Here is a 16,023-nt window from a genome sequence, read left to right on the forward strand (position 1 = left end):
GTGGTGGTGCTGGATGGTGATGCCAGGCAGCCCAGCAAAGCACAGCATTTTCCAGGCTATTTTCACAGGATGTCACACAACTGTACACAAAAAAAATAAAAAAGGTTCCAATACATCTTGCATCTGATCTGAGCTCAGTTATCTGAGCATCAATCAGAAATAACTCCTGTGAATGAAGCCAGTGGAGTCCCACTAATTTAAAACTAATGAGAAAAGAGACTCGAGCTGGGTTCTCCCTCTGCTTTATTTTCTGCCAATTGCTGCCTTCTATTGGGGCATATTTTTCCTTATGAGGCTACAAGCCTGAGGTGGATTTCAGACACCAGCAGTGCTGGGTTCTGTCTCTGTCACTGAGAGCACCAGTGTGGCTCTGCAGACATGGCCCCATGGCTCCTGCCCACTGCACCAAGGTGCTGACAGCCAGGGGACACCTGGGAATGGATATTCTCAGGCAGGGGACACCTGGGAATGGATATTCTCAGCCAGGGGACACCTGGAAATGGATATTCTCAGCCAGGGGACACCTGGACATGGATATTCTCAGCCAGGGGACACCTGGAAATGGATGCCATCAGCTGGGAAGCATCTAGAAATCAACACCACCTCACACCATCCAGATAACTCAGCCTAAGAAGAAAACCTGCACACACATGTTCCAAAGCACTGAGGTCTGGGTAGGTAGATTGCTCCCTGCACTCAGTGCCAGGGTCAGTTTGTCTATATGAAAAGGATTTTTTCACTTCTGTTTGCATTTCAAGACTATAGAAATGCAAGGCACCTTGGGATGATTTTAGCTTGGTTATCTCCCTCCCTCCTGAAAAATGCAAGCAAGCGTTCTGTGGCTTGGCAACACAAGAGATGAAACACGGGTTAAAAAAAAACCAAAAAAGAAAAGGACATAGGAGAGGAGAAAGTCACAAAAACCAAGGGAAAATGGGAAAGAAAGGGACCATCTAAACAAACTCACTGCAGTTTGCTTGTTCCTCGAGAGACAAAAGCAGCTTCAGCAAATACTATTTTGGATGGTTCTGTGCTGTTTTTCTCACCAGCGTTTTGTGGAATGACTCTAGCAGAGTTTTACTGGTCAGACTGTCAATATATACAATGCTAATACAATAATAAACATCCAGAGTCATGACTCCAGAGCCAGGCTGTTGATAGAGGAAAGCTTTTGAAACACAATGGTTTACTGAGGGTAGTCCCCCTTCCCCCCAGTCCCAGCAAGCTTATTTATTTTTTCAGGGTCTTCTTATCATGGAATATTAAAAACAACCCTTCCCCTCCAAATAAAAGAACCACCCAGCAACACAAAGAGGAGTGTTCTTGTAAAGACAATGTGCAGATAGCAAGAATAATATTGCCGGTTTTTTCTGTTTTAAGGTCGAGTGTTTGCTCCCACTTAATCCATAATAAGTCTATCTTTATTTCAATGAACTCATTCACCATATAAATGCCAGCAGACTCTTCCAAAAGTATTTATGGAAATAAGCCACTTTGACAATGCTCTGCTACACTTCCTGTTATTATGAAAGCAAATCAAAGTAATTAGGTCCTGATAACTCTGGAATCACTGGATGCTGAGTTAGGTTTTTTGATTTTATAGAAAAAAGTTTAGCCAGGAATGATTTAACCAGTAAGACATGGAAGTGCTTTATGCACCACCTCTGGAAAGTGTCCAAGGCCAGGTTGGATGTGGCTCTGAGCAGTCTGGGATAGTGGAAGGTGTCCCTGTCCATGGCAGGGGGTTGGAATGAGATGATCTCCAAGGCTCCTTCCAACCCAAACCATGCTGGGATTCTCTACAGGGTCCATGTGGACAGAACATGCATTTAGTTACAATTCAGTTTGGCTCTGCCTCCATCAGCACTTTGGTAAGTGCTACATGTTCCCTGAAGTTTTTCCTAGATTTACAGCTTCTGGCTCTAATTGATCATCCATATATAGAGCACATAAACTGCTAAAAGAAGTGTGGCATTAACACGGGGGAAAAGTCATCCCAGGCCAGGAAAGACTGAACAACAAAACGTAGATCAGTCACCCCAGTTCTATGCAAACTGTGGAACTAGGAAATGGGCCTAATGCTACCCACATATCACTCCTTATATCCATGATTTGGAGGATAATTCTTTAATTTGAGGAGAAGCCAGGAGGATATCCCAAAAGGGCCCCATAGCCTGAGCTCTTCTAGACTAAACTTGCTCTGGCAAAGGCTGCTCATCCTCCTGATGCATTACTAAAACGAGACTCAAGTGAGGAAACTTTGGTAGTTTCTTAAGTGTCGGGAACTAGTGGTTCCCTTTGCTTTGGGAACTGAGCTTTCAGCAAGAATGTATCACTTTTTAAGTAGGGAGAGGAGAGGAGGAGAGGGAAAACCACGGCTGGTGTCTTCAGAGAAAAAAAAACAGAGTGGCAAGTCTGCAGTGGGGAACTCCTTAAAAGGGTCTTTCATGTGGTTCTGCACCAGACAAACTCATTTACTGAGCTATTTCAGCATTTCTGGTTAGTGGGTGACCAGGTCATTATGGTCTAAAACATTGCTTATATATATGTTTCTCTTTGTTCTTTATTCTTGACCCTGAATCCCCACGGGCCCTGGGGAAAGCTAATTAGATATATTGATGAAGGTTGCTGCAGTATTTTTGTGCAGAACTTGAAGAGGGGAAAGTTTCAATGCCATAAGCTGCATCCTACTGCTTAACCCAATATTACTTCTCGTGTGCTTCCACTTCAGCCTATGAACTTTTGTAAGTTCTCTTATCCCAGGGAGGATGTCTCAGCACCTATAAACACTATCATGGAAATGCATCCCTGTTTTCTGTGCCCAGGAGCCTGGGCTTGTGATGGGGATAAGAGCTGCAAAGACCCCCCAGCCACTGCAGCACACCCCAGAGATGCAGACCTTGGTAGAGCAGGGACTGGTTAGTGGAATAATCAGAATTTCCATTAAGGTAAAAGGCAATGGAATCTGGATTTTTTTTTTTTTAAAGTTCTCCTCTGCCTGTTTTGCATGTGCGTGTTGTCTTCATGCACACAAACCTGGAGCACAGCGTTTGACTGAGCTCTTTTAATTGCAGATGCTTATGAAGGAATAGCACCAAATGAAAAGCAGCACTCAGAGACACCCATTAGCCTGCTCTGCAAGGCTGAGAGTCCAAAAGAGACATTTGCTAAGCGTGGTGAGTCTCTCAGCACAGGCCTGGAGGAAACATTAAAACCAGGATCAGCAACTGCCATAAACACTTGTTCCCTAAAGCATCCCAAGACAAGCAGTGTGCTTGCTGTCACTCCCAATGCTGGAAGTCCTTCCACAGACACCATTTTTGGGACAGCAGACAACTCCTAACACCAGGAGCATTGTGGTACCCTGTACTGAATGAGATCCCTATGGAGTCTGAGTGAGTGTGCACCTCTGTGCCCATTAGGAAGTTCCAGTGCCTGATCATGCAGCAGCCTCTCCTCAGCTTTATTTCTCTCCTTGTTCTGCTCTGGTTCCACCCAGCAGCAATGTGATGCCCCTGCTGTGCTGTGGCTGAAGCCAGGTTTGATTCTCTCCTGCTTGATTTTCTCCTGGGAAGCCAGCTGGGAAATGGAGATGCAGTCATGTAAACCAGCTCCAAGTGGGCTGCAAACACAAAAGTCCTGCACTGGCTTTAAAGCATCACAGAGGCTCTAAATAGCCAGACTCAATCTGTCAGGGATAACCTGAAACACCCGAGTGCCCCATGGAATTTAAAGTTCTAAACATTTGGGATCAACATCGTTTGGAAATGACCAGATTTTTTAAGAGGGACAGAACATCCTCAAAACACAGCACAGCCTTACCAGATCCTCAGCAGCAGGAGACCTCACATCTTGGCTTGTGTTTATTGAGTTATTATCATTCCCTTTATTATTACTCCTATTAATTGTATTACTATTACCTTTATTACTATTCCCTTTAATTCTGTGGTGAGCAAGTGGGTTTGGAGTGCTAGTTTAACATGGCCAGCTGAAGAGCTGCAAGGTGATCCCTGAGCCTCAGGAGCACCCAGCCACACTCTGAAGGGCCATTTCCTAGCTGTAAATGCCAGAAATCAGGAATAAAGAGGAAAGAATTTGTCCTACCACAGCTGCTCCCAGGGCAGCAATCCTCAGTGATGTATGGAGTGGAAAATATGTCAGAGCAGTTCAGCAGGAACGAAAAAAAAAAAAATCGTGATGAAGAGAAGGGCGGCTGAGTGACAAGAGAGTCATGAAACAAACATCCAACCACAAATAATTTGTTGGTTTTATTTGCTCACATTATGCTGCTGACATGGCATGTTTTCCCCTGCTGACTGTGCCTGCCATATCTGCACTGAGGACTGGCAAACCTGGAACAAAAATGATCCTCACCCGTAGGCAACTCCTCGTGTGTCCCCCTTGTCTACATGAGACCAGCACAACCAAGGAAAAGGGAGCCCTGGATGAAGTGAAAAGGATGAAACAGAAGAGATCTGTGTGGTGGTTGACTGTTTTAGCAGCAAATTTAGAAGAAAGGGAAGCAAAAGGAAAGGCTCAGTCTGGGAGCTGCACCCTGGTGCCTTCTCAAAGGAGGACAAGGATTTCTCTCCTCCATGTGGGATTTGTCAGGATGGAAGGTCATCTGCAAGTCATGTGTTACCCTCCCAATCACTTCTTAATGCTCAATAAGCAGAGGAAAGAGCCCACTAGAACTGAAAGGAAGTAAAGCACAATAGGGCAGTTAAGACCATAAAGGGCCCACTTAGAAGGAACCTTAAAAGTTTTGTTCCACAGAGCCCTTAAGAGTTTAGGAAAATGTAAAGGACCCCTTGAAAACATTAGGTTGCCTGCTGCTTTTTGTTTAGGAATCTCCATCCAGCCGTCACAGGAAAGATACACAGGCTCTTGGACATTTCCCTAACAGTTTTCATTTTAGGTAATGTAAATAACATTTTTTACATTAACATCTTATTTATGTAGGATCTTCTGTCTCAGCAGATGTCCTACAGCTGTAGGTGTATAAAACACAAAGCAGGGCTGGGGGAGGATTAATCTCTTCCTTGTACTCAGGCAGCTGAGGAGGCAATCCAGTGGTGCCATGGGAGTGTTATCAACTAGTATCACACAGGCTGGATATCAGGCCACAGCTGACTAAAACATAGTTTGTCTCAACCCTTGATGTCCCATGTATTATCTTCTAAAGTCAAAGATGTAGAAGAAGTGTGATTATTTTTACAGAAGCAATTTCTATTTTTAGGTAGAGGAGAGGAGGTGGAATGGAATCACAGAATCACAGAACAGTTTGGGTAGGAAGGGACCCTAAAGTCCATCTCATTCCAAGCCCCCTGCCATGGGCAGGGACACCTTCCCCTATCCCAAGCTGCTCAGAGCCCCTTCCAGCCTGGCCTTGAACACTTCCAGGGATCCAGGGGCAGCCACAGCTTCTCTGGACACCCTGTGCCAGGGCCTCACCACCCTCACAGGGGAGAATTTTTTCTACTAATGCAGATTTCCCTTACTGCAACTACTCACAGATGTGTGTGGACCTGTGCTGCTGTTCTTAACTAACCACAGGGAACCAGCCCTTCAGCTGCTATAAGCCATCCAAGTGCCCCTGTTTTCAGCAAAAAAGGCCACTTTTGCACCAGGACTAAAAACTTTTCAGAGCAAAAAACACCATGAGGTAGTTAGATGCAGGAATCTGCTATATTTAATCCTATTAAAACCATTTATCAAAGGCAGATTTTAGCTTCACAACCTGTTGCTTGTTGTTCAGGAACCCCACAGTTTTGCCCATTGCCATGTTTTCCAGGCACTATAAAGTCTACAGATTTGTTTTCCACAAGTGAATGTCTCCTGCCAAAGGGCAGGGAAGTGCTGATCAGACAAATTGGAAAAGGTTCTCTTAGTTGTCATACCACAGCTTTTCTCTTGTCACTGATATTTTCCAGATTAAAAACTCTTAGTGCTCTACAAGATTCATTTATAAGTGTAAAAAAAAAAAAAACCAAAACAACAAATCCAAACCAACATTTCAAGGCTAGCTACAGAGAAACCCTATTAAAAATCCAGGACATGGTGTACTGCATGAGCAGAACAGTTAGATATGTACATGCCTGGCTATTTCATGGATGGAAAAAGAAAAATTGACCCAATTACAGACCTGTCATACTCCACTTCTCTCTTCAGAGTATTGAATGTCACTTAAACCAAAGCAAACAGCCAAGCTCATTTCCCGTGACAAACATCCAGGGACATCTTAAAGTCAAAACAGAAGCAACCAAAATGAGAAGGCAGAGGAAACTTTGACAAAGCTTCAGAACCTTGTCAGATCCAATTATTCAGTGAGTGCACTCAAATCAATGAAAAAGAAGGCCCCCTTTGCCACAGAAAGCATTGGAAAGTTTCAGGGGGATGCAATTTGCAGCATTGGCTTCATAAAAAGCTGCCCTGGGTTTTAATGCTAAGAACAGGTGAATAAAACCAACACTGAGAAACCCAAATGGGGTACAACAAACAACTGAATTTCTGGTAACAGCAGGAAAAGGGTCAAAGTGAATAGAATTCAACATGATATCCCTCATAATGAACTCCCACCTCACTGTAATTAAAAACTTCAGTTGAAAACCAGTTCTGTTGAAGTAACAATATTTTTTACCTCTTTCACAAGACTCGAGCTGCAAACTACTTTGGGGAAAAAAATGGATCAAATCCCTAAACATAAGAGGATTAGAAAAGCTCCAAGTGACACCCATACCTAGTACATGATTTGCCCCAGCTGGAATAGAATTTCCTAATAAAACTAAGGCTACAAGTTTCAAGCTTCGCTGGCACTTACCAGGAACGACCTCCCTCAGGAGCAGTAGAGAGCAATTGTCATCCTCAGGGACCTATTTGTTCCATCAGGATCTCTTTTCTACTTGGTGTGCTTTGAGTGATTGGATGGTGCTGTAAATACAGCCAGGGCACTGGAGACTCTGTGGGTAATTTTAATAGAAGTGTATTTGACATGGATAAAATAATCTGATTATTTGGATTTTCTGTGGCATTTCTGGGAAGCCAGAGTTTAATGCAATTCCACAAAACAATTGTTGAAATGTTGGGGTGCTCCAGTAGATTAGATACACTCATTTTTGGCTTTCAAAGGATTGCATTCTTACACGCTGTTACCTTTGAGTGCTTTCAGCTTTGATTAAACTTCAAAAAAGCCTGTTTGGTTTCCAGTTTATGTTGCCTATATGGACTAATTCAAAACCAGAACAGGAGTCAGATGAAACCACACAGGGGTGATGCTGTGGCTGTCCCAGCCCCGGGAGCCAGGTTGGATGGGGCTAGGAGCAACCTGGTCTGCTGGAAAGTGTCCCTGCCCATGGCAGGGGGCTGGGACTGGGGGGGGTTTAAGGCCCCTCCTAAACTAAAGCTTTTGCCTGTCCTTTTTCCTGGTGACAGTAATGGGCTCAGACTGAAATACCAATCAATTTCCCCTCACAAAAGCATTTTCTCCCTTGTAAAAGAGCATTTAGGCAGAAATTCACAGGCAGTCAGGAATGTTGTCCTGGCAATATCAAAAGCCATGGCTGCCTTGGGACACCAGCGTGGTCCAAGCATTCCTGAGGCTGAGGGTGGGTTTTCTTTATCAGAACTCACTGCTCTTTCTCAAAACTAGCAGGCTGCCTCTGGCAGGAGTTCAGAATAACATGTCATGCTGGTTACAGCCCCTCCTGCAAAGCAGGGAGGTGTCACCATCACAGCAAAGGCATTCCCAGCCACATGGGGTCACGCAGCCCTACCAAGTCCAGCCTGTTCTGATGATTGTGATAAATTTTACAGGTGTAAAAAAAAATTAAAACAACCATTATTAATTTTCCTTTTTAATATGCTTAACATCAGTTGTTTTAAGGGAGACAAACCATTCCAGCTCTGACTTAGCTTTCTACGAACTGCAAGGAATTCTTGTAAAACGATGCTGTCACATAGTTTTTCTTTGCCAAGGTTTAACAAATTGTTTTAATAAAGACTTGCATTATTGAACAAGAGTTGTATTTTAAAGGAAATTACAACACTTATTTGTAAGGATTCTAGATTATTGCACCAAAATGTGCTTTTTGAATGATTCATCAATATCCATTTCTCATCCCCTATGCTCTTCTATATTAATGTTTGTGTTGTATATTAATGTTTGTTTCTTATTCCCTAATTTGTTGTTCCAGCTAATTGCACAAGATATGCAAGGAGAAACACTAATTACTAAATCAGACTCTGGCTTTTAAAAGGCCCAGGGGAAATAAACCAACAAATGGGAAGACAAGGACCTGTTTATTTTCCCTGCTCCTTGTCTGAGGGGCTGCACAAAGAGTCCCAGGGTTTTGAGGGAATGCACGGAATCACAGGGAACAGCAGCTCAGGATTTTATGACTGGGGGGGGAGGCAGGCTGCTGATCTGTTTTCCAAGCCTGGAGTCCTGACAGGGAATTTGCAGGGTATTAATTGCCACGTGGAATGGATGTCCACGGGTGTGTGTTGCCACACGTACGTGTCACAGAATCACTTAGCCTGGAAAAGACTTCCAAGATCATCGAGTCCAACCCAAATCCACCACTAAACCATCTCCCCAAGTGACACATCCTTTTTTTTTCTGAACATTTCCAGGGATGAGGATTCCACCACTTCCCTCGAAAGCCTGTTCCAATGTCTGCTCCACTTTGTTCTCCTGACTGATGACACAACGTGTGAGTTATCTGAGAGACCACACGTCATCCTTGGGGCTCACTCTAGAAAGACTGAAATGTTTTTAACCCCTTTGCTCTTGATTTGTCCTGATCAACACAAATTTTCTGATGTGGGGCTTTTATCCTTATTTTCTTCCAGCTGATACTGTTTGGTGACTCCCTGAAAATGCTCCCTCTGAGAGGATGTAAATTAAAGTTAAATGAATGTAATTTAGCATTCCTGTTTCCCAGAGGTTAGGAGGAGCCATTTCTACTCATTCTCCATCCTTTGCCAGGTGTGCCTGCCAGTTGTAAGGGAGGAAGGAAAGCACAGTGTGATCCCTATCAATGCCCACGGAATGTTGCCATTTGATTGCCTCAAGGCACTATGCAGGATCTTCCCTTTGAGGGCTCTCTTCAGAAAACGGGCTTGGTAGAAGCCACTTCTGAAAATTACAAAAAACCTGCTTAACATTTCTGAAAATACTTCTTTGGAATGACAGATGGAGAACCTTCTTCTTCTCCATCAGTAAATGACAAAAGAATAGATATTGATCATCCATGTGGGGAATTACTTTTTTTTTTTTTGCACATGCTTATAAATGAAATTCATGTGGCCCTAAAATTGAAGAGAGAGTCTCTTGAGGATTTACTTTGTGAAGCCCAGAGATAAAGATGCTTTTAAACTCAAAATGCAACTTAGAAAGACTCTATTCACTGCTGATCATCTCAGTACAGGATCATGAAACCTGAAAGCTACTGGAAAAAGGCTGTAAAAATTACTAAGAATCCAACCATATTTTATTGCTGGAGAAAGCTCTGATGGCTGAATGGAAGGTGAGGTTCATGCAAAATGCAGGAAAGGCCAGTGCAAATGCACTTCCTTGAGTGCAAATATCTAAACTTTAAAAAAAGACAGGCTGTGGTGCTGACAACCTAAACACAAGCTGCCAGTCATCCTCATTAAGTGCTCTTTATATAAAACCAAAAACCAAACTGAGCACATTGGGATGGACAAAGCACTAATTTCACAGAGCAGAGGAAAGGATGGTGGAATACATAGATGGTCATAGAAAAGGATAAAATGGTGAACATTAAAATGCTAGGATGATTAAGCAGAGAGATCAACATTTTCGCTTTCTTCCCTCAGTCCTACTTCATAAAATAGCAACCTTTTCTCTTAATCATCTTTTTCCAATAGTCCTTCCCATTTCAAAGGATCCATAATTACAAAGTCTCTTCTAGAATTCAGTTAGAAAATACCATTCACACATCCTAACGCTGGAGAATAATACCATTACTTGCATTTTGTGCTGCAATAAAAACACAGAGTACTCTCAAAGATCTTCCACCACATCTAATTTACCTTATGAACACTGGCAGCTCGAGTCCTTTGGCTGGCTCCATCTCCTGCTTTCGAAGACATCACTGAGATCCCTCACCCCTTTCCAGCCCCAAGCCTTCTCATTCCCAGACTGGAGTAATGTGGCTCCAGCTGGATTTTGCACTGCTAACCGATACTCCCTTGCACAGGTTGTGGTCTGCAGCACAGACTCACAGTCTGATCCTTGATGGGGGATGTTTTCACCAAAATGTGGGATTTTATGTTACTTTTCAATGTAACTCGCTTTACTATTAATTTTGTGGTTTTAAAGTTACTAAACTTTGATGAAAAATACTGAGAAGTCTTGAATCAGATAAATCTAGATTTCACTCCTTTTGTTCATTTATTCATCTGCCACAAATCGCAATATTCTTGTATTTTCCTTTTCAAATTTTCCTTTTCATTCTCTAAACAAGAGCATGCCAAGTAAATCTGCCATTTCTCTGTCCATTTTCATCTAATCAGTAACCTCACCAGGAGAAAGCATCTCCACCTGAGCTGGCAAAGGCCATTCAGCACTCTAGCAGCAGAAAGACAGGTCAGAGACAAATTGCTGACATGAGATGTGTTTGGAGGCTCCTGTGCACCGCAGCGAGCGGTGCAGACTGTTTTTCTTTCCACGTATTTATGACTTATAATGCATCCCAGATCTCCAAACAGGACCGTGCAGTTCTGATGATGAACCAGGGGAATTATGCAGCTCACTCCCTCACAACTGGTAACTTCGGATGATTGCTCTGCATGATTCACTTGGAACCCTTTGCTGATCCTCATCATGAAGGAATTATTAAAAAAAAAAAAGGCAGGAATGGATCGTATGTTTAAGTGTCAAAAGCATCTCGGCGCCTTTCAGAAACCGGGAAACAAGGAAACCAGTAAAATATACATTTGTCTACCATAAAGTGTCAAAATTTAGAGGAACACACTACCACTTGATAAATTGTAAACTGTGCTAAAGTTATGGCATGTATATGTGTAAGTCCACATTGCATATTATTCCCCTTCAGCAAAACTTTTTGATAATTTCAGAATGCTTTACTGGCATAACACAGCCCTCAATATGTTTGGTGTTACATTTAAAAGCTTTCATTTGTTAAAGTTTTCATGTGTTATTAAAATCATTGCTTGGATGTGGTACAGTTTGTATTAAAGGATAATATTCAAACTAAACATACAGCTTTTTAACAGATGTTTAATTACAGCAGCTCCTCAAACTCTGAAATCACTTGTGGAACTCATGTTATTTCAGATGAAACTACTTACATACCAATATGGGCTACTTTGGCCCATTATCTTCTCACTTTTGTGGGGCATCATGAAGTTGGGAGCACTTTTAGACAAAAAGAGCTGGTCCCTAATTGCCAGTTTGGAGACAAAATAAGCTCTAAACCAAACAAGTAACACATAAACCCCCCCTTGAATTGTCATCCTTTTTCTAAGTTCTTTACACTTACCACTAATTCCAAGTGTAACCTCAGAATTCACCTCTTGCCTGCAGCCTTAACTTTTTCACTCTCTGCATTCTCCAAAAAGTTGTCCAAGTCTGATTTATCCCTTTGTAAGTATAAAAGAATGCAGTTATTTATTGTTCAACTGCTGCTTTATGACAGAAAACTCTTGTTCTCACACTCCTCACTGCCTGTGTACTGGAAAGCTCAGCTTGAGGCAGAGGTGGAAATCATGGCTAAAAAATGCAAAACCAATCACTGCTAATAAAACCCTACGGACTAGAATACAGATTTAATTGTTTTATTAGAAACATGAAAGTAGATTTGGTACTTTTTGACATTATCTTAGGCTCAGCAACCTCATGATACTCTTCTCCATCTTCCTGAGATATGTACTTGCTTCTTAAAGCCTGCTTTCTGATTAAAAGGTTTATATAGCTTACAAGCCTTGTAACTTAAACCCCAAAAGCGAAGATCAAGGAGTGGAAATTAGAGAGAAAAGACAAAAGGTTTCCAATAACACACACTAAAGATTTTAAATAAATATTTTAATTCTATTATTGGCATTTACAGGTAGAAAGCATACAGTATGTTACAATTTTATCAAAATGTGAAAAATATGGATGTTACATAAGTAACAAATGTAAAAAAAGTATTTTTCTTACTTTCCCTGAAAGTAAGAAAACTATTCAGCATAGGAAAATATTGATATAAAAACACAGCTTAGGTAAAAAAAAAATAAAAAGAAGTTTTTACACAGTACAATAGGATCATCAGATCTGCATGAAGATGTAAGGACTTTGTGAGATTCTATTTCACCTACAACTTTAGGGAATTGGGGGACCTTGGTATGCTACGTTAATGAATCTACAAGTAGTTTTCCCTCATATCCGCTCCAAAATGCTAGAGTGCAGTAATTTTCTATACAATAAATAATTCTTCAAAGTTTCCATCATAGAAAAATCATAGAATGCAGAAAATGCCACTCCACGGTCACAGAGGCTAGGCAGTGCTTTAATAATAATTATGATAATACTTATTATAGTGCTTTATAATGTCGAAGCACTTCAGACGAGTTAACTAATTAGCCCTCACAACACCCCTGTGAGGAAGGGAACCAAGTGTTTTTCCTACCTTTCCACGGTACAGATGGGAAAATGGAATCAGGGGACAAGCACAGGCTGCAGCAGCAGCACAGCCAAGCTGAGAGGCCAAGAGATGTGGGAATGGACAGGTTTGTCCCTTGCTGCTGTGAGCCAGGGGGCTGGGCTGGGCGGACAAATTGCCATCAGGAATCACTGAGGAGGGGCAGGGAGGGACCAGGATTAAGTAAGCATCCCCAAAAACATTTCCTAGAGATTCAGAAGCTCTCACACAACTTTGTCAAAAAAAACAAAAAAAACCCCCAACCAAACAAACAAAACAAAACAAACAAAAAAACCCCAAACAAACAAAAATATAAAGAAACCTGAAACGAACAAATAAACAAACTGAAAAGAAAAGAAAAAACAACTCCTAAAGTGCTGACTGGCTTGAGCTGCTTCTAGCACCTCTTGTATGGAATAAGACTTACAGCAAGCACTGTTGCCAGCAATTCTTCAAGCTGATTTCATCCATAAAGTCACATGTGAGCAACTGCAGGATATGGTAACTACATTTTCTGAGACACCTCACTACTGTAATTCCTTCATTCACCATCTTACTTCCATGCACTTCTTAAGGAAAATGGAATCTCAGTACTCTTGCATCATAAAACATGTTAGTAGCTGGAGACAATATGCACATCCTTCACAATTGAAACAAAAAATTAGTTCATTTTCAGAACAAAGCATTATTAATTTAAGAATCACGAACCAAACAATGGTAAATAGGAAAACCCTTTCCAAAGGCTGCATGCCGAATATCTGGTTTGCAAATACAATGCATGCAGGAGAAATAAATTCATCCAAGCGTAATTAAATTAAAAATGTCTTAAGTCTCTTTCAGCAGCATAATGGTTATTATTTTTAAAGTCTCCTCCAACCAGACTGGCCTGGGGATCAGACGCTGACCTTGGCTTTTGTACAACCATATAATGGTTTGAGCAGTCCCTGTGGCTTTGCGCTGTGGCAAGACCAGGAGACAAAGCCTATACATACTGTTCTGCTTCCCCCTCCTTGGAAACAGGCTTTGCTGTACCACCTTTGCTGTCTTCACTCGCTGCTGCTGCTGCTGCTGCTGCTGCTGCTGCTGTTTTTTCAGGAAGCGATGCCAAATCTTTGAAAACATCCACATAATGCCCAAAGCCCGGGCCCCAGTTCAAGAGGCTGTCCCAGTTGAAGCTGCCGGCGGGCTGGCCCAGTTTCCCGGGCAGGGAGCCCTCGGTGCCGGCCGCCTGGGCCCCCACGGGCCCGCCCTCGCCGCGGCGCCCCGGGTACCGCCGGGGCTTCAGCCTGGAGCCGTAGTTGTCCTCGTCATCCGCGTCCGACTCGTTCACCTGGGACAGCTTGGGCATCCTGGAGGTGTAGGCCACGGGCTTGTCGCGGTCGTACTCCATCTCGGAGCAGGTGAAGGACTCGTGCGAGTCGCTGTCGGAGGAGGACTCGGGCGCGGGAATGCCGTCGGCCGGGTTCCTGGTGCGGGACAGGGGCCTCCTGCAGTCCTCCTCCGAAGAGGAGCGGCCGTGGTCCGCGCTGCAGATGCTGGGGTTCCTGGGGCGAGGCGTGTTCAGTCTCTCCACCTCTTCGATGGACAGCCCCACCGGCGGGGACGTCTCCAGCGGGATCTGCCCGATGGGCTGCTTCAGGCGGCTTCCCGGGCGGGAGCCGTGGCTCGCCATGGTCTGCGGGCTCTTGCTTCTCCTGCCCAGCCGGGTGGCGTAGTTGAAGATGCCGGGCTGGCAGACATCGCCGTGCATCTCCAGCGGGCTCCCCTCCCTGATGGCGAGGTGCAGCTCCCTGGCCGGGCTGTGCCTGTAGAACGTCGAGGATTTGGAGAAGGGCGCGGGGCTGTGCCGAGACAGCGGGTTGGGAGTGGGGCACGCCGAGTGGCTCAGGGACGTCGTCCTCAAGCCCTGCCCGTAGGCGGGCTGGTAGGTGAGGCTGCTGGCTCCCAGGGGCATGGGGGACTGCCGGGCGAAGCCCAGCGGGCTGTGCCTCTGGATGGAGAACTTGGGAGTGTGGCTCCGGAACTGCTTGTAGTGCTGGATGATGTCGGCGTCGGAGGGGGCGATGCTGCTGGCGTTGTCGATGTCGTAGTGCTCGATCTCGGGCTCGGGGGACGCCAGCGGGGCGCTGGGGATGGTCTCCGTGGCGTGAGGGATGTCCGTCTCGTCGTAGATCAGGTAAGGGTTTTCCCTCTCGATGATGTCGGGTTTCGGGTTCCCTTCGGGCTGCTTCCTGACAGTCATGTCATCGCCATAGGGCGGGATGTTGTCGGGGTCATCGAACGCCACGTTCTCGCTGCCTTTTTTCTTCTTCTGCTTCGTTTTCTTCTCCTCTTTGGGCCCCTTCGACTTCTTCCCTCGGCACTGGTTGCAGAGGATGAGGCTGAGCACCAGCAGCGCCAGCACCGTGGCGCAGCTGCCCACGATGGCCGGCACGGCCCAGAGCGGCAGGGACAGCTCTGCGGGCGGCGCCGACGGCAGGCACACGTGGCCACCGCTGGCCCCCGCCCTGCACTCGTGGCCCGGGGCACACAGGACGCCCAGGCAGGCCACCACGGTCTCGCACGTCCGTCCCGCGTACTCCTCGGGGCAGCTGCAGGTGAAGGTGGCGTGGGGCCCCGGCTCGCAGCTGCCGCCGTGGAGGCAGGGGCTGGAGGCGCAGGCGCCCGGGGGCACGCACTGGTAGGCGAACCAGCGGTTGATGCACATCAGCTCGCCCCAGCACGGACTGCTGGCGCACACGTCGGGGCCGCGGCAGCCCATCTTCACCGAGCCGTCTGTCCTGGACAGCGTGGCCAGGCTGTGCTTGCCCGAGAAGGGAAGGCTCTCCCCGCCGTACTTGATGTAGGAAATGCAGCCGCTGAAGCCTGAGAAAGGGGGAAAAGGGGACAGGGTTGGTGGGAGCTGAAGGTTGAGTATGAGCCATCAACAGCGCAGCCCACTGTTCACTAAATAAACCAAGAATTCACACGGTTACCATAAGCAAACATCTATTCTAACAGGACTTAATGTCTTTAAATTGAATTTGAATAAATATGCCTTCTAATGACTTAATTCAATACACCGAAATGCTTTTGTCTCCTGATTTTCCCGTATTTCTAATACTTCTTATCATTTCCCACAGCAAATCCTGTGGCAGCTGGCTTGGCTGTGCTAGCACCAAACATTATTTGAATTTGCCTGCTGTGCTTCAGCTAAGTCTCCTGTCCCCTAAATTCATAGCAATGCGTTTGTATCTCTGAATCTTGAGTGACCTTTTCCCAAACTTCTCATTCCTTGGTTGCAGTGCTACCCTACACCGAGTTTTAGTGCTGTGAGAGCCCAGGGAGATGGAATTATCCCCAGGCTCTGTGCAGT

At 44.8% G+C, this 16,023-nt stretch overlaps 1 protein-coding gene across 1 annotated transcript in view; it reads right to left on the reverse strand.

The window, feature by feature from the left end:
- Nucleotides 1–12,053: 12,053 nt before the first annotated feature.
- Nucleotides 12,054–16,023, reverse strand: part of FAT4 (FAT atypical cadherin 4) — a 121,077-nt gene continuing 117,107 nt past the window's right edge. Inside the window, exon 17 of the mRNA XM_014883710.2 lies at nucleotides 12,054–15,533. Within this exon, the coding sequence (XP_014739196.2) occupies nucleotides 13,651–15,533 (1,883 nt within the window). The 3' untranslated portion in view covers nucleotides 12,054–13,650. The remainder of the gene's footprint in view (nucleotides 15,534–16,023) is intronic.

The sequence above is a fragment of the Sturnus vulgaris genome, chromosome 4 (genome assembly GCF_052056855.1).
Source record: "Sturnus vulgaris isolate bStuVul1 chromosome 4, bStuVul1.hap1, whole genome shotgun sequence".
Classification (NCBI taxonomy): domain Eukaryota; kingdom Metazoa; phylum Chordata; class Aves; order Passeriformes; family Sturnidae; genus Sturnus; species Sturnus vulgaris.